The sequence below is a fragment of the Eurosta solidaginis genome, chromosome 2 (genome assembly GCF_040869045.1).
Source record: "Eurosta solidaginis isolate ZX-2024a chromosome 2, ASM4086904v1, whole genome shotgun sequence".
Lineage (NCBI taxonomy): Eukaryota > Metazoa > Arthropoda > Insecta > Diptera > Tephritidae > Eurosta > Eurosta solidaginis.
The window spans coordinates 258217734-258237744 of record NC_090320.1 but is presented as its reverse complement, the minus strand read 5'-3'; the positions used below and the strand labels follow the sequence as shown (position 1 = coordinate 258237744).

The 20011-nt window shown below is 33.7% G+C and overlaps 1 protein-coding gene across 30 annotated transcripts in view; it reads right to left on the bottom strand.

The window, feature by feature from the left end:
* Positions 1 to 202: 202 nt before the first annotated feature.
* The window catches only part of tutl (turtle), a 426131-nt gene continuing 406322 nt past the window's right edge, over positions 203 to 20011 (bottom strand). For 29 of the 30 annotated variants that reach the window (XM_067767671.1, XM_067767669.1, XM_067767687.1 and 26 more), the window contains one exon: positions 203 to 19319. In XM_067767671.1, coding sequence (XP_067623772.1) covers positions 17192 to 19319 — 2128 coding nt within the window. In that variant the 3' untranslated portion in view covers positions 203 to 17191. The remainder of the gene's footprint in view (positions 19320 to 20011) is intronic. The other variant, XM_067767694.1, reaches the window with a different exon arrangement.

Genomic DNA, 20011 nt, shown 5'->3' with positions numbered 1-20011 from the left:
TTAACAAGCTAAAAAAAAAAAAAAAAATAAATACATTTTTTTCAGAATTTGTTTAAACTTCAAATTAAAGCGCGGATTTTGGAACTTTTTTTTGTATGGGGACCAACCCAGTCTAATACACATATACGTATGTGTTTTTACCAATTTTCCCATATTCACCTACAATTTAATGCCATTTCTTTTAGTTATTAAATTTATTTTTTATTAATTCCTTTTTCATTTCAATGTTAATTTTATAATTTACTTATACTAAATTTATATATATATATATATATATATATAATTCTTATTTTCAATTACTTTAATACATGTTTTCTTATAATTAAATATATTTTTTTTAATTTCTAAAATTTGCGTTTTTAATTTCATTAATTAAATACATGCTATTTTATTATTTAATTTTATTTATGTATGTTCTTACTAATTTTGAAAATTAGTCACGATTACAATAACAATTCGATTGCTACTATATGCTTTTTTTATAATTTAATTTCAAACTCTCTATACTTTTGCGTATTTTATTGTTAGTTCTTACTTACGCTCTCTCATAGCCTTTATCGTCCATATGTTGTGCAGCTATTTTCCATAATTCCTCTCTGACTTTGTCACAGCTGGCCAAGAGGATTTCAGCTTTTGTTATCTATTTTTGGTTTATCTAACTTATTTCTTCTTTTCCTTATTCGGTATTTTCTATTATTTTGCTTGGTTTTCGAATTTCGATAATTTTTAATTTTGTTTATTTTTGTCATTCGGGTCGTGTATAACGCTTTTCTATTATATTTTTGTGTTTCTTTTTTTTGTTTTTTGAATTTGAGTTGCTTGTTTTATGGGTCCCGCGTTTGTGTTTTTTATTTAACTATTTAATATTTTTCTTTTTAATTTTATATTTTTTTGCCGATATTTTGCACAATTTTAGATCGTTGAAAACATGTTTTGTCAAAATGAGATATTCAATCAACGCACGGTGGGGTATTTGATCAATTTAGCTGGCCAAAAGTCGATTTTTCAAAATATTTAATTTTTTTAATATACTCCTTGGCCATACTCTATACTATACTCTATACTCTAGATGTCCACTGAATAGTATACATACCCCAAAATCCATCTGCAACGTCAACGGAGCTAACCGCGCACATCTAAAATCGTACAAAAATTGTGTGTAGTTCGATATATTTTTGGATTAAAAAGCAATATACCTTTCTAACCTAAATACTTGTTCACTTGTTTAGCCTTAATCAAATCTAGTTACATGTTCTTTTAGGACAGGTAAATGTGTTTTTAATTCATATGTTAAATTTTTTATACCGCATGTTTCAACAGATTTATTCTATTTGTAATGCTACTAATTTTAAATATTAATTTTTTAAAAACCTTGCAAACAAAAAGATATATCTTTTTTTCATGGCATATCATGTCAGTAATTTTTTGGCAATACATAAGCTTGTATTTGTTTCAAAGTTTAATAATAAAAACGGCTGCGCATACCCGCGATTTTTTGAATGGTGATCAATTTTGTAAGAGACTGATACCCCTATTGGCGAAAGGTGGCAACCATGTGAAAGTCTTAAAATGTAATACAATATCGATGTACCAAATTTGACTCAAATCGGTTAAGCCGTTTCCGAGATGGTAGTGGATATACAAAGAAATATAAAAAAGAAGATGTGGTGGCAACCCTACTTAAATGTATCAATAGAAATGCGGTGTAAAATACTTTTCGTTTGATACCCATATTGACATACATATCTCATGTAATGCCAAAAAACGATCCCGGGTCCCTCCGAAACCGAGGGCTCGATCCATAGTAATTCTGCGCGGAACACCGTGAATTTACTGTCAAATATTTCCTTTCATAACAATGAAGTGAGACAACTACTTTTTTAACAGAAATAGCTGCTGTTTTTGTTTTGGTCTGCTAGATTGATCAAATACTCCACCGTGCGACTTGGCGCTCAGGAATGTTTTAAGCCGGAGTCATTGGTGCCGTATGTCGTATCGCTGTATGCTACGGTTACGACCTTAGCGGCACCAATAATCGATTGCATTGATTCTAATAAGGTTGGTCGAATCAGCTGTTATAAGGTTACCGATACTACCGATAAAGCACCAATGTCACCAGCTTTAATGTGCATTTGACGAAATGAACTTTTGTTTCTGTTTCTAAAATAAAGTTAGTAAATATGCGAAGTGGTTATAATGAATTTCTAAAATATTTGAAAAAAAAAAAAAAAATTTATATAAAATATGTATATTTTTTTAAGACTAAAATTTGTCAAAGCAAACCATTTAACAAGCGCTTTACGTACGTTTAAATATTTACTAAAAAAAAAAAAAACAAATGACGTCATTTACATATATTAGAACATTTCTTCTTCCTTCTATTTGAACTAAGCGCATGATTTAAATTTTAAATATTTTTCAAAAATTTTTGTGACAAAAAAATTTCGCTTAAATAAAATCTAAAGCAGGCGCTTAAAATTCTTTTTAAATATTTTTGGGCTCGAAAATTACGCACGCGCTTGAATTTAAGTTTGTTTGTTGCTATAGCTTAACAAATAATGAATATTTAAAAAATTATAGGCATAGAATAAAAAAGCGTTAATAATAAAAAGTATTATGTACTGACTGAGATCAATTAGATTACTTGGTTTGTGTTTTATTAATTTATTCATTTACATATATGCATATTTAAATGATTTTTGGAAGCAGCTTTTTGATTTTTAATTCTCTAAAAAAAACTGAACTAAAGCAAAATATTTTACATACGTTTTCGAATATAGAAATAAAGCTCAATCCAAAAAAAATGTCCAACTAGTCCAGAGGCCTTTAGCTAGTGAAATAACTATTTGCACTCAATTGACAAATACTATTATTCTTTTTCATTTAGTAGTCGTTAAATAAGCAGAGTAGCAACATGGAAAGTGATTTACATAAGTGTTAACAAATATGCGTGCATACATCTTGCCTGGTTGCTCGTTTAACGACGACTAAACCACTACCACTATAACGACAATGATTTAATACAGAGTTGTCCGCAAGAGCTTCGTATAGCATCGGTTGTTTTGACTAATTGGTGCGTTTGGTGTAATTTGTGGTTTTATGCACGGGCCAACCCCATAGCAGTATGTGGTAAGGCCATCCACGTGTATTTCGTCCAATAAAAAGGGGTATACGTAGCAAAGTTAATTTTTGTAACTTCAGTGCGATTGATGCTTGAATGAAGAATGCATTAGATCCTGGAGAAGGGTCACAGTAAGAGAATCGTAACTCGCCATGTTTTTGTTGACTTCATAGTAGCCTTTGACAGCCCGTAAAGAGACAAGTCTATATTGCCTTAGAGGAAAAGCTATGGGTCTTGCATTAAATGAAGACATGACGAACTCTTTCCTGTCGTGCAGCCACGGCCTTGGCAGCCACGTCACTGCTGACGGATATAAACTCGAAGACTTCGTCAATCTGGAGACCAGTATTTACAACGAGAATAATTTCAGCTTAGAAACAAAACGTGAATTAACTCTTGCCAACAAGTTCTACCTTGAACGTGAAAAACTAAGTCCTATCTCGACAAAAAAGCAAAAAAATTACGCTCGACAAATCGCTCATCATACCTATTCTTATGTACGGCTCGAATGGTATGGATAGTGAAGAAGTTTTCCAGAAAATGTTTGGTCCTTTTCGTGATTATACACCTTACGGAAGGTAGTATAATGGGAGCTTTATCGGCTATACGAATTTATGAAGATAAAACAACGAGGTTGCAAGTCGAAGGATTCGTGGGTTTGATCATGTTATGCGAATAAGCGAAGACGCTCCGGCCTTGAAAGTATTTTTACGGCCGTATTTTGAAGCAGAGGTCTTCATCTCAGCGGAGTATGGGTAGACAGACTTGATATCCCTTGGTGCTCTCAATTTTCGTCGTTATCGCGAAGTAAGGAAACGTAGCGAGACGAAACGGCCAAAATCGTTTGGGAGCTAGAGCGCTACTTAATGATGGTGAGGATGATGTATCAAGAAAGTAGTCCCAATGCGATAATTTCAAATCGATTTACAATATTTTTAAAAATTTAAAAGACTTTGTCGAAAACAAATCTTTTGAAAAAACTTCCCATATTCAAAAAAGTTTAAATTTAAACCAGACGTCGCCAAAATGAAAATGCAGATGTGTTAATGAGAGCGCGATGATCGCGCACATCATTATTGCATCGTTGCGTTGTTTATGCGCTTCTTAGCAAGCAAGAAGACAAAATCGTTTATTATAATTTTTTTTTCAATTTTGAAAATTCTACTCAGTAAAATAATGGTTTATCCTAAGATAAATTTTTTTGCAGAATATACCCCCTAAATACATATTATCTACTCCTAATATACATATGGACAACATTCCTTAATATTGCGAGCGACGCATACAATCGATGTTACTGCGCCAAATGCTTGGCGACTCATTGTGAATCAAACTAAGTGTGATATCTTCTGCATAGACGTCAAAATTCCGAAGTGATTGGATCACCTGATTTGTAATTTACTATCGCTGTCTCATTCTGTATCTCTTTCTATCACCCGCTGAAGATAGCCAGCCCTATGGGCCGCCATATTGAACACCCTGTCAAAACGCCAAAAAGTAGCCATATTGAACATCCTGTCCGGCAGTTGACAGATAAGATATCACACTTAGTTTGATTAACAATGCAGCGACCATTAAACTAGAGAGAATAAGAATACGTGTGAATTGAGTTCAAACAATTGTTTCACTGTTTGCCGACGACTGGTTTATACCGATGGCAATCACGGTTGCCACACCATGTTTTCATTTGGGACCAAAATTCATCGAACAAAAGGACCAAATCTCAGAAAAAAGGACCAAATTTTTGTTTTATTTGATTGTGATACAAGCAATTCACAAAAGTGGCGTAGTTATTGTTAAACATAAAATTTCAAGACATTTCCATGGTTTGCTATACAAAATTTTAATAAACTTAGCGAATAGGAGACTTAATTCAAACCGCACAAACAAAAACACTACTTTTGGGTATTACATTTTAAAATTTTTAGGATAAGTCTATGCCTTCACGAACTATAAGTTTTGAATGTAGTTTTGTTAATTGGAAAGAAATAAAATGTATAGCGCAGTTAGGTTTTAGTAAGAAAAGGCTTAAAAATCTGTGATTTGGTGTAGCCGAACTATGAGCAAACTCAGTAAAACATAAGTGGTGCTTACTTTTTCCCCTGAACGTTGAAATTTCATACCAAAGTCTAGATTTAGTAAGTGTGATTTTTGAAAAAAGCGTATTTACTGAATGTAGCCCCAGGCTTCAGATTAAAAATCAAACGTCTTAAGAGTTTCAACTGTGCAATAACGGAACCTGATTACATTTAAGTAGGTACTAGAAATTAGTTAACAGCGTTGTTATTGAAGTTTATGGGGTTCTGTACCTACGAGAATAAAACACAAAACACTTCTTTCGAAATGAAATATTTTTTACATTTGCTTCAAAATCAGATATAAAAGTAAATTTGTTCAATCGCGATTCGTTATTCATTTATAAAGTTACCGCTTACAAGAAGTATTCCTGCCTTACTTGCAGTTAAAATATTTCTTATGCCAAGCTACTTAGTTTTCATGTATTCGGCGTGCCTCAATACTCCTGGAACACCAAAATAATCCTGCAATTTTTACACAGGATTTCTTTGTAAAAAATTTTGAAAGTGTTAACCAATATAAAACCAATTAGTTTCATTATTTTACTTAGTTTTCAATTCAAATTTTAACTCGAGATCCATCGTAATGGCTCCATCAGTGGAAAGTCCTGCCAAATTTCTTAGAGGCACACGTGTATTTGAGAAAAATTTTCTTATCTCAACTAGTGAAAAAAATCTATCACGAAAAGTGTGTGATAACCGACCGAAATATCTGGATACTAAAACAAGAATTTTTTTCGATAAGGCCGTGTAATGTGTTTGCCCTTAGATCCATCACTTTTCTTATTAATGCCTCACCTAAAATATCTCCTATGAAATGTCATTGGTCTGATAAATTTTTTTTACTGAGCAATTTTTGAGGTAAGATTTCCATATACATTAGTAAATTGAAAATTATGTGTGGGTTAATGAAAGTGTGCCAAATGTTGTAGGCTGAGTTGTGAATTTTAACCTCAGTAACAAAGGAAGAAAAGTACAAAAATTGTGGCTACTGCCTAGAAAGGACCAAAATTGAAAAAAAGGACCAGCGGACCAAATGGGGTTGGAAGGGGCTATTTTTGGTCCAAATGTACCAAAAGTGGCAAGCGTGATGGCAATAGCACGGGAGAGCGTTAGAAAAGTGCCATGGCGTAACGATACAAGCTGGCAGCATGGAACAGCTGTTTTAAAACTTTTTCATTGTGAATGATAACTAAGTGTGATATCTTCTGCATAGACGTCAAAATTCCAAAGTGATTGGATCACCTGATTTGTAATTGACTATCGCTCTCTCATTCTGTATCTCTTTCTATCACACGCTAAAGATAGGCGCCGCCATATTGAATACTCTGTCAAAACGCTAAAAAGTAGCCATATTGAACATCCTGTTAGGCACTTGACAGATAAGATATCACACTTAGTCATCATTCACAATGCTTTTTATTTGATTTGGTACATCAACTTCCGGCGCAGTACGATTTTGGTATTTGTCCACCGAATTTACAAAAACAAAGTACATGGAATTTTTATTTATGTTTGTAGGTATGTCACCATGCTGCCATCTTGTATCATTCTGCTATAAAAGTGCTTACCATGGCGTAACGATGCAAGGTGGCAGCACGGGACGGCTGATTATAAACTTTTTTTATTTGATTTGATACATCAACTTCCGGCGCAATGCGATTTTGACATTCGTCCATCGAATTTACAAAAACAAAGTATATAGAATTTTTATATATGTTTGTAGGTTTGTAACCATGCTGCCACCTTGTATCGTTCCGCTATGGTGCTTATCGTAGTTAAAGAGAGGGAATAGCGCATCTTATTAATCGAGAAATGCAAGCGTTGATTTTTTGTTTATATTTCAATAATGAGATGACGCGCTGAGAGACAACTCTGGTGGCTGTGTTGGTAAGCAGTGTTGCCAGGTGATGCAAAAAAAAGAAGCTAGATTGGCAAAAAAAAAAAAAAGTTAGAAAAAGCTAAATTTAGAAAAAAAAATAAGCTAAAAAAAGGCCAGAAATTTTTTGGTTAATTCATAAATTTTTTTTTATATTTTAGTTTACACATTGTAAATAAAAACTTATAAACATAACTTAAGCATAACTTCCTGTTTCAAAACATATTAGGCGCATTTGCCTTGAATAGCACATGGAATTACTTTAAATGATTGCATATGTGTAATACATAAAAAAATATTACAAACTAATTATTTATATATATATTCCCCGTCTGAAGAATCAGAAGAGCTTAAGTCTGGGTATAAAGTTTGGCTATTTACCATAGATATGAGATCATCAGTAATTTCAAAGTCATTACAACATTTAGATAAGCGTTTTAACGAGCATTTAATATTAATCAGCGCATTAAGCATTTTAATTTTTAGTTTGTTCCTTAATTTAGTTTTCAGAATTTTCATGCCACTAAAAATTCTTTCAACCTCCGCGTTACTGAGTGGTAATACTAAAAAACCAAATATGAATTCGACAAGTTCTAAAAAAGGAGGTCCGTTTAATGCATTTTTATGTTCTCGGACTTCCGACCAAAATTCCATGGTGGAATGTACATTTTTCCATTGTATAGTTATAAGTTTTCGCCACTGCATCTCTATTAATGCTATTTGACTTGAAGAATAACTATACTTCTCTTTTTCAAAGTAAGAAAATACATCTGACTTTAAAATTTTCAACGAATTTTCAGCAGAAAAAGAATTAATCTTTTGTAGAGAACTCATATTATTAGGTATTAGGTGTTCACAGGAACTACTGAAATTATTTTATTTTAGAAATTTTTAAAAATACATTCCGAGTAAAAAAGGCTAGAAAAAAGTCACGAAGCTAAACCCAACATTACCAGGTTAAAGGCAAAAAAAAAGGCTAAATATAGCCTCGAAAAAGCTAACCTGGCAACACTGTTGGTAAGAGTAAAATCGTCGTAGTGGTAGTGGTTTAGTCGCTGAGCAACGAGCAATGAGGTAATCTATATACACGCATGATTATTAACGCTCCAAAAACAATCCACAAACATAGGAAAAATTGTATTTCTTTTCAATTTCTTCTATTCCTTTCTTGTGTGTATTTTGATTTATATTTTAAATCAGTAACTTCACACCCAAGCAATCAATGTTTAAATAGTGAAAATTTTAAATTAGGTTAGTAGAAGTTAAACAGCGTATATGACGTTAGTTACAATAATTCAATTTTATGTTATTTCGCTCTCACTAATTCCTCGCATAGCCAGTCTGGCAAACCAAGCCATTGTCCTGCTGGCAATTACCTTGCATCTGCTCTTGCCTTAAAAATCATAACCAAAAATAATAATTTGTTAAAAGAGTATTTTTTTTAAATAAAATTTTTATTATTAAATTTTGTTGCATTTTTAGCTGCTTCCAATATCATTAAATTTTATTATTTTGCATTATAATTATTTTGTACATATTCCAGCCTTATTTGAAAACTTAAGAAACTAAAATAAAATTAAAATTTACTTATTAGCATAAATGTTAAAACAAAAATAAAACAAATGGTGCTTTTATGCTGTTTGTTTGTTTGCCTCTCATTAACATATTTACTTGGTTAAACATCTCTTATCATTATCAATTTCTTTCTTCTTCTTAACGTTTTCAATTTCATTTATCATCTTTACATTACAAAAAGTATTTGTTTTGAAAACTCTTTATTTTTTCAAATATTTAATTTTTCTTTACATACATCACTTTACACATCCTCAAATCTCTACATACCTACAAAACCATACTTACATCATTCTTAGATATACATGGGCGACAAATGTACTGGGGTGCAGCAGTGGGTTAGAGTGGTACAAATATTTGACAATTAGCATCCTCTTATTCATACATAAATGCACAGTATACCTCACTTTTGTTCAAATATATATTCACACTGTAATTTTTCGCACAAATGTTTCTTGGATCTAAAGAGATATCTCAACAAATCAAGTGTCACTGTGAGAGTTTTTCACGCAGAGTATGAATACGTTTCTAACCATTTTCGGGACGGCCGAGTCTAAGTACCCGAAGGACTTGGATTTAGTAGACTAAAGTATGTTATTTCAGTATTGCTCTATTTCATCTATTACTCTCCACTCCTATGATTGGACAGTGCGGGGGTAGTAATTATTATTACAAAAAAAGCAGCAACAACCACTCTTAAAAACTCTCTTAAAATGTCGTTTTTAATAAAAGCCCCTAAAAGCTAGTTTATGGTTAGTCTCAGAATAATATTTTTAATAAATGGGATTTAATGCAGTATTCTAACCCAAATTTTCAAATTCGTACTCTTACAACAAGTATAAAGTAGAGTAATCGCACTCCATACTATCTCGGGTGTACTACAAGGGAATACAATGCGCTCCCCGCTGTAAAAAACCATCACTTATCATTTTGTCTAATTTCCAGCTTATCAAGTGATGTTTGCGTCTTGACTTGCTAGAATTCATTCTAACATTCTTAGCTTGTTCTTGGAGAGACTATTAAATTACGGTGTAGGGAATTGGATAAGGTCGTATTGTATAAGGGCAAAATTAAGTTTGAATTGAGTAGTAGTGATATAATAAGCCATGAGGTCATATCTGATGAACCTTGAAGTAACCCTGTATTTCGCTGTCCACTTCCTCAATCAACGCCACCCGTCGTTATGACCTAGAGATTGTTAAAGGGTTTCAGATGCGACAAAAATCAAAATGCAAAGATGCACATAAACGAACAGTCAAAAAAAAAAAAAAAAAAAAAAAAAAAGCTCGTAACCTTAGGCTAGTCCCAAAAGGTTGCTCATATGGGGGACCATATCCAGCAAAGGACTATTTAGATATATATCAATTCCCTAGTAAGACAAGGGCAGTACTACGGTGCTTTTTGAATAGCTCCGATTTTCATGAAGAAGTTCCCATAGTATGATTTCGGCCGTACTAACTAATATGCTATAAACAAAGTTGGGTGTGTTCTTGAACAGAGATGCCTTCGTACAACAACGGCATACTATTCGTAATTCGCTTACATATTGTGTAAACCAATAAACTGAGGTAGAGCAATGCAAGAAGTCAATCAGTTTTCGCTGGTGCTTGAAGCAGTAAGCATCTCTGGCGTTATAAGCATCTCAGACGTTGAAACCTTTATGTTCAAAATGTATACGTTTGTCTATTTAGTCTTCGAGACATATCTGTGTCACAAGAGGGAGCGGGAAAGGCTTTATAACCACTTGTTTCAGAGCTCTTATCTGAATATTATTCTGGATGTCTTGCTTCTGAAAGGGAGATGCTATGAGTGTCCCTCTAACCTTAATTGAATTGAGGGAAAACATGACTCATTTTCCGGATAAGGCTTATACTATGCGTAGCCGTTATGATGAAAATTCCAAGTATTCGAGAGAGTATGAGCAAAAAAAGGTGTGGTGGGAAAGAAAATAAGAGGGATAAAGAGAAGGGTGTATGTTTGATATATAAAACCTAGGCCCTCTTTAGCTATCCCAAATTGTTGATGTACTGTACTCCAATGATTGGATTTGAGGAGAAACCGTTTCCGGATTTGTGTCATCTTTAGAGCCAATTTTCATTTCTTCCCTGTAAACTTGAAATAATGAAATAATAGGCAAGTCGCTGAAAATCAATTTACAGAGTGACTTATTCCAAATAGAAAGGCGTTCAAGAGAAGCCAAATTTGTATCCATCTTTTTTAACTGTATTTTTAACAGCTTATATAGTGTGCGCCCTTCTGTATAGTATTTGTATCACAATTACCCGCAAAACTTTGAGCCTCAGTGCCTGTCGCCCCATTTCTGACTTTCCTCGTGTCGCTGTGGCAGTGTTTTGGCGTCGAGTTGTGTCAAACCATTCCGTTCAATATTTTGTTTTTACTTTTTGTATGTATACAAGTTTATTGTTTTGTTTAACATTTGTTTTTTTTATGTTATGATTCAATACAAAAAAAAAAAATAATAATAATAATAAAAATAAAACATAGTTTATATATATGTATTAACAATTTCACAGAGTTTTTATAATATTTTGTAATAAAACAAATTTAAAAAAATTGTACCAAAGTTTTTGTATATGTACATGCAAAAAATTCTAGAGAGTGTAGTTTTTTTAAAATAATTTTTTTATTAAGTATTTGGTTGTTGTTATTATTATTAGGTTTTTTTATTAATGATTACCTGATAAAAATTGCTATGTTTCGTGGGCTTAAAAAATTTCAAATACTTAATGCAATTGCTTTTGTGTTGAAATATTAATCTTGAAAAAAAAAAATTGGAAGCTATGAAATTTTTCAAGTAAAATAGTGGAAGACCACGCATAGATAAGCAATAAGAAAGCAAAGAAAATACATCGACTAGTTTGTATTATCATAACGGGTGCGATTAGAATGGCGTCTGCTGATGCAATTAGGATTAAAGCATCCCTTCTATTCCAATAACAAAAAGTCAACACTTGTTGGCTCAAGACTTCAAAATATTTCTGAGTTTGAGATCGGAAAAATAATAGGTTATAAGAAATTCCATATTGCAACTGCGTGATGAAATGACCCCTAACCTCAGAATATCACGTATCGTTGATGTGTCTATTGTGGACAACAGAACTTTTTTGGCAACATGGCATCCATATACTGACCCCGATTTAGTGGTCTGGCTGACGGATGGATCAAAGTTTGATGACGGAATAACGGGCCGAACTTAAAGAAATCGATACCAATATGATACTTTCCCACCATTTTGAAGGCAGAAATCCATGCAATAGAAATTTGCGATATAGAATGCATTCGAAGAGGTTTATCCTGGAGGATAATCCTGATTATGACATACAGCCAGTCAGCTTTGCATGCCTTGCAGTCCGACACAATTACTTTCAGGGACATGAAGGTAACAAACAGGCAGACTACCTAGCCCAGCAGGATGCAATAACATTCTATGGTCCAGGGCATTTCTTTGGACTCACAAAGGCACACACTAGGGTAACCATAATTAGCTGGAAACAAAGCAGTTCAGCCCGTGCTGGATTGAATGGACTGGGTAAAGACAGTTCAAATTGCTTATACTTCCAGCAATGAGAGTATCACACAGAATCTGACAGGACAGCGTACGACACAACCTATCCGATGCACAAGTCTGTCGCTTTTGGGAACTGAAGGATGAAACGTTGGTTCACATTTTCTGCTAATGTGTCAATCTGGCAAGGTAGAGTCTACGATCTTTGTAGCGTGTGTCATAATCATAGAACGCTAATCAGAGAAGCGTTTGTGTTCAGATTTCATCGAGCAGTACAAAATAATCGTCTCCGTAGATAGTATTTTTTCCGGATAGTAGATCTATTATAGGGGTCTGCATTCCATAGCACAATTGTGCTCTTATTGAATGTGCGAGAGGGCAACATATTCCCATTTTTGGAGACCAATGATCTATTACACAAATTTTGTTTATAACTAAAATTTGTAATTCGCTACATATTATTGTCTTTCTGGGAAGAGCAACAGTAGGGGATAGGAATATTAAAAAGAGAGAGCAAAATTAGGTTTTGGGAGAGCAAGATAATTCTTTAAGGTGCCTCAAAATTATGTAGGTAAACCAAAGTTAGAGCAGGCCATTGTGTACCAAAGAAATAATAACTTGAGTCAATTTTATTTGCATTTTTTCATTTCTTAAAATAATGATTGAAAATGTAGTTATTGTAATACAAAATTTATAAATTGAAGTATTCTTTTTGCCCTCCTTAGCACGTTAAACATCGCAACTAATTTTTTGTTTGTTTATTTATACATTTTTTGGTAATTATTTTATTTTATTATGGAGAATTTAGGCTTTTTGATTTTTGTTTTTATTCCAATCAAATCATTAAGATTTTTATTTTTTATTTTTTTTTATTATTATAAATTTTTCGGTAATTATTTCATTTCATCATTATTTAACTAAAGTTTTTCAGTTTATTTCTGCGTTCAAATTACAACGTGTTATTTCGAAAAGTTTTCAAAAGTTGTTTTTATTTGTTTTATATAAAAATTTTGCTATTTCTTTTATTAATTTTTATTATAATAATATTTAATTTATTTTTTTCTTATTTTATTATCTGTTTTTATATTTTTTTTTTTATTAAATTTTTTTTTCAGGTCATTTAAATTTGTATTATATTTCATTAACATTTAAATTTTTTTTCTGTATTTAATTTTTTTTTTATTCAATAATACAATTTTTTTTTTTTAATTTCATAAATTTTGTTGTCCTAGAAAAAAGTAAATTTAGCAGTTTTCGAGTATCATTTTCATTGCTGCACAAAAAAGTGCAGTGTTGAAATTTTACTGTTTTTAGTTATGCAATAAATGTTTTTTGTGTCTAAACGCTACTCATCTTTTGGTTTTAAAAATTTATATATCATATTTTGCTCTCTGCTGTATGTCGTCGCGCTACTATTTTACGTTAATAACAAATAAGTAAGAAATTCTGCGTTTTAAATTTTTTTAACGTTTTTTAAGTGTTTTTAAATATTTTTTTGGTTTTTATTTCCCTTTCGTTTTAATTTATTAAATTTGTTTGCTTAGTAATTTTTTAATGTGCACCTACAAAAAAATTAGAAATTTTCAAAAATATTTTTATACATTTTTTAACGCTTTTGTTGTTCAGGAATAATTTTTAATTTTTAACTTTAAATTTTTCGTAATTTTATATCTTTTTATTTGCTTAAAATAACTATTCTTAATTTAATAGATATATGTATATAGTTTTCGTTTATTAATAACTTTATTTTTATTTTTTCATTACATATTAAACTACTTAAAGTATATCATATTTAATTATTTTTTTTTATTACATGCGCATAGCCATTTAAAAGTTTTTTTAATTTTTTATATATTTTGTTTTTAAATTTTTGCTGCTTCTCACTATTATTATTAAATATTAATTTTTTAATAATAACGTTTACGTCTTAACACTACATGCAATTAATAAATTAAATTTTTTTATGCTGCTTGTTTTTGTCGTTTACTAGAATTTTTGTTTTATTTAATTTTTTTACTTGCTTAAATTATTAAGTTAAACCACAATTGCTTAATACATACTCAATTTAAGTTTTTAACTGTATAAAGGTATATACATATATATTTTAAATTTATTTAATTTGCTATTATTAACTACTTTTTTTATAATTAATTATATCCTTTTTTGTTTTAATAAATTTAGTTTTTTTTTTTGCTTAGATCAAATGTATTTTATTTAAAGTTAATTTTAATCATTTTATAATTATAATATGTCTTTATAATTGCTATGTTTTTGCATAATCTCATTATCCCTTCATTGCAATTCGCTTAGTTTTTTTGAATAAATTTTTTTGCTTTTAGTTTAAACTTATTATTTAAATATTTACATGAATATTTTAAATAGAAGTTTCTGCATGAAACTTTGTTCGAACGCGTACTCTCAACGCCACCTAGCGGCTCAAGTTTTCTTCTTAGGTATAATTGTATTGTTTTTGAATTATATACTCTCGCAGTTTTGAATATACGCAGTTCTTCGTTATATAAGAACTAGCTCACGTCACCAAACTAAATTTACAGCCTCATTCTCTTTGGCGAACGAGACGATCAACGATCTATATCTGCTTTGGCAATATCGTTTGCTAATAGTACTCGGAAGTTTACGTTTTCGTTTATCGTATAGCTTTCCGTTATTCGTCAACTGCACGTAAGCAATTGTCAAATTTGTTTTCTGCCTTTATGTCTGACATTCTGTTTCCGTATTCACAGCAGCTGTTTATGAGAGAGAGAGTGCCTAGTTAACGTAAGAGTCGGCTGTTATCATACACAAATGAGCCAAGATCGAGCATTCCGGAATTGTTGTATTTGTAGTCGAATTTGAAAAAAAAAGTTTGATGACGTAGCGCTTTTGAAGTTTTTCGATTTATTAAATATGAGTAAACGACTACGACGGAGTAAAAATTAAATTTTCGGAGTATATTTACTGCTTATCGCATTGTTCATCGTGCAACAAACAGACGAACGACGATCGTTTTGCACACGATAGCGTCAAAGGTAATGAGGGTATTTATAGAAGAAAATTTCTAGTTATTAGCAAATCAAATAGCTCTACTGACTCTTAGTGGTTGGTAAGCTTTGATGGTTTTTACTTCTCTCTTTATACATTACGAAGTGTAAATTGACACTCTCTTTATTTTGAAATTTAAAAGTATTTTTTGTAGTATAAGTGAGATCCATTTGCTTGATTCAAGCTTCTCTGGCCACATTCTGTCTATACGGGTTTTCTGACTGGAATTTAAACTTGCCAAAACTGCCTAAGCCTATCTGAAAATTTCAAGCTGAAAAAGACTAAAACTTGATAGATTTAATGTAACGTTACCATTTCGACTGCTGAATGGAATACCAACATATCTCGGCTGCCGTTTGGAAAACCCTTTATCTCATTGAGAAATTAATCTGTAGAGCACTCTCCTTCAAAATTTTTTCAAAAACGCCCCATCTCAGAACCTGTTTGAAGAACGCTCTACCTGATTATAATATCAATAAAACTTGACGTGACATAGGGGGTTTATGACAAAATATCTCAATCAATTGTGTGGGCTATGTCGTTTTTCAAACACATCCTGAGATTTTATTAGCGAGATAGCCTTTACATAAGTTTTTGAAAAAGCTGTTTGTATAAGAAAGCTTCTAGAAGGTTCAATGTGGTAATATCGTGTCCGAGATTGTCGGACTAGTACCTAAATGGTGCTTGTTACCAGAACGTACCGGAACGTCAACATTGGGAGCGTCTTTCTCGCTACAAGAATAAGAAAAAGAAGACTTGGCTCGAAGAACTCACTCTGTTTTTTTTTGCATGAAATCTAAAACAAATAAAAATTGTGATGAGTCGCTAACTATGAAGCTTGTGCGGCTGCCGTTCGTTAGCGTATGAGCGTTCACATGTTAAATATTATATTATATTAAATCAGACCAGATATAACTTTTATAGTGCGCTTGGCATTGTGTATCACAGTGGGTGTGAAACTCAGTCATTGCTGCTTGCTCCTCGCTGCGTAATCGAAACGAATAAACCGAGGGTAGTTGATTAACGACTCACACAATAACACTTTTTGACGCACTGAAATTGCGTTCGATCGTACTTATGCTACTTAGTACTTTGAAAACTTAATCCTTGAATATTTCAGAAATGGATAGGCAAATTTTTATTATTTCCCTTTCCAAAAATTAAGACTTTGATTTATTATATATACAGATATGGATAAAGAAGATACTTTTGTAAGGAGTCAAACAGATTCATTTATATTGGGACTAAGAATTGGTTGTCCATCATGAAATATCTGTTGAAATTCAGTAACTGAATTCAACTTAAAGGAAAGGTTCGCCTACAAATATAAAAAAAAGAGTAAGTTGGGTCTAAACATCTTCAAAGAATACAAAAGAGAGAGGGAGAAAGAGAGAGCGAGAGATTAAGTGCATTAAGCTAAACAGAAACTTTTTATATTTGGTACCACGTGAAGCTAATGTTAGAAAAGGATAAAAAAAGCCTTTTTTACGCAGATATTTGCTTTACTGGTAGCCCCAGCTTCTTTATTCTTCTATTGAAAAAGTGATATAGTCAACTGTGGGATAGAAGTTTTGCTGCCTTTTACTTAAAAGCTTCCACTTTTTTGATTACGATTTCTCTCATACCTTCGAGCTATGAGTTCTTTCTTTTGCTTCCGGCTTTTCTGAAAATGCATGCCTTTCACCATAACCGCATTTTTATTGCGGTGTTAGCTTTTTCAAGTTAAAATATTAATTTTTTTTGGCAGTATTGAAATATTTGGTTTTTGTTGACCTAATTCGAAATAATATCTACCGAAATGTATAATCCATTTGAGATGTTTTCTCGTTTGCATTCAAGAATTTGATTTCAACTTCACTTGAGTTAAGCTAACCCTAATTATAGCTAACAATATACTTAAATACTACGCTTCCACTCTCAACTTTGTTTTTGACTTGCAACGCGCACTGACCACATTCACCACGCATAAACCTCATTTAGCATACACTCTCCAATTCCGTTACGCCTGCTTGTTGCATGGCTTGACGTTTACGGTATTCATAGAACTCCTCACGCATTGCTTGCAGACGCGCCTCCACATTATCATAGCGTGAGAAACGAGTTTTACGCATTGGTCCACCATAGGTGGCTGCACCCGAATTGAGTGCACTGGCCGGATGATGAAAAATGCTACTACTGCCCAATGGACCAAGTGTATGATGGCCTGTAGTATCGACATGTAAATTGAGATCTTCCCGTAGCAAACCACCAGTTGGTGTAGATGCACTGGGTGTAGGTGTTGATGGATCAAATTCGTAATGACCATCAACGCTGCCAACATCTACAGATTTTGGAAAATTAACAATATCGGTAGCTACATTCAAATCAGAGATCATACCCAACCAATGTTCCATGGTGTAAGGTGGTGTTGTGGGACGTTGTTGCAAGCTTCCACTACTAGCACCACTATAGTGTGGATAATAAGGCAGCGATCTGCTGCCAAACAAAGATGGATGATGTAGCTGTTGATGATGATGACTCGCTGGCGCTTGTCCTTGCGCTTGCTGTTGAGCACTCGCCTGTGATAAACCAAAGTAAGCGCTATTGCTTGCCGGTGGTGGTGGTGGCGGTCTATATGGTGGCAGCAGCCGCCATTCGCTGGTACTACCCGAATGATGAGATCCTTGTGGATGATTTGAGGTATTTTTCGAACCGAAACCACTTGAGCTGGAACGTGATTCTGGTGAGGCTTCCAAACCTATAGCACCAACTGGGCCGCCGCGTAACGTTAAATTCAAATGCGGCAGTGGTGACATGATCTCGGACTGCGTGCGTCCAAAGAGACGCGCATAGTGACGTGGATACCAGCGTGTGCGCGGACGATAACTGTGATATGGCAGATGCGTGTTATGATAATGTTGCCGCCATGCGGGTGGTGAAGGTATCTGTAGCGGTAGGAAATCAGCTGAGTTAGGCAGCTCTTGTTGCTGTTTCTCTTCTTTTTGCTCACGCTGTTGTTGATTGTACCGACGCGTTTCCTCTTGTATGGTGCGCAGTGATGGCAGCTCGTGTGCGTAGTAACGATAACGGCTGAGATTACCGCTAGTTGCTGACAGCGTTGGTAAGGAACGTTCAGCGGAACCCGGATAAACGCTACTTAGATCACTGAAATGTGTATGTAGATGCCCGCTGCCAGGTGTGTTCAATGACCAGGGTGAGGGGAGTAGACCAGCGCCGCCGCCACTTCCACTCACAACCCCTATACCAGCGATATGATGATGATGTGCGCCGCTGCCCAGAGTATTATTAGGTGTGCTAGCGGGGGAACTGGAGAAGATGTGTGATACGCGTGATGGTGTATATAAATTGGGTGTTAATTGCAAATCATGCAGATGCTGCTGATGATATTGATGTGTATTGAGTAAGGAACTCCCAGTTAGAGTGTTGATGTGCAATGGTCGACTTGTGGCTTGAGCTGGCTGTGTGGAATGTAAGTTGCGATAAATATTGTGCCCATAATGACCACGATAGATATTTTGATAACGTGCACCCGTATTACCAGGCATATCCTCACTGTGAATTACTGTGGCGCCGTTTGCTGTTGTGAGGCCCGCAATACCGCCGTTACTACCACCAGCAAGAGCAGAATTACTACCAACACGTAGCAGCCCGCCTAGGCCTTGTAAGAAACCGCGCGCCGAACCTACAGCTGATTGCAAACTTAGCTGTGAGGGTGAAGCTACTAGTGGTCGTCGCCATGAAGCTCGTGCTGTAATGAAATTTCGTCGCGAAAGAAAACCGCCATCGTCGCTGGAGGAGTTTTGTGACGCTCGGCTATTGCGCCGTGTTGTAATGGCGTCCACTTCGTCAACACCATCAAATTGATCGCCATTGGTTATCGCATTGAGTTTGCTATTGCTGCATGCTTTAGTACCGGCGCCGAGTATAAAGCGTCCATCGACGGAGCGTTGAATTTGACTTAGAGAATGACGATCACGTGCACATTCGTTATCTATTTGTGAACTGTAGATGGAGTGGCAGTTGGTACAACGATCCGGTGGCCAAATCCAGTGAAGTATCGCAATTAGTATCGTGGTTAGACTCGATATTCGGGTTTGCTTAAATCTTAAGAAAGGAAAAGAAGATGAGAAAAGATAATTAGGGTGTTATTTAATAATTAAAAGTTTAAGAAATAATGAATCAATCGTGCTAAATAAGTCTACAAGATATAACATAATTTATTTTAGAAAAATAGTAAGTATCTAAACCAATGCGAACACAAGAACTTATATTAGTGCCGCTGCGATTACGAATAAAAGTACGTAAACAAATACAAATAATTATGTAAAATCTAAAAATTAATTAAAAACGTCCGATATGGAATCTATATTTTTTCGATAAAAAATCGATAACTTTGCGATAATAAATCAATAACTTTTGTATAACAAAACGATAACTCATCGATAATCTTTATTATAGATAAGAAATTTATAACAACTTGACAACAAATCGATACATTGTGAAGATGCTGCCTGAAAAATGCCCAAAAGTTTTACCACTAGCAAAAGTGTAGGTAAAACACTATTCATGGCGGCTGTCAACCTCTGGTCTTATAAGTGCGTCTGACTTACCAACCAATTTTTTATGATGCTTCATATATCGGAGAAGATCAATAAAATGATAAGTAATCATCAAACAGGTTGGCATCCCTGCCAAACTTTTAGGGCTGTACAAAATGCCGTTGAGAAAAGCCACAAGATCTTATAATATGATTATTAGATAAGACAGCAGATTATTTTGAACTGTGTTGACGTTTG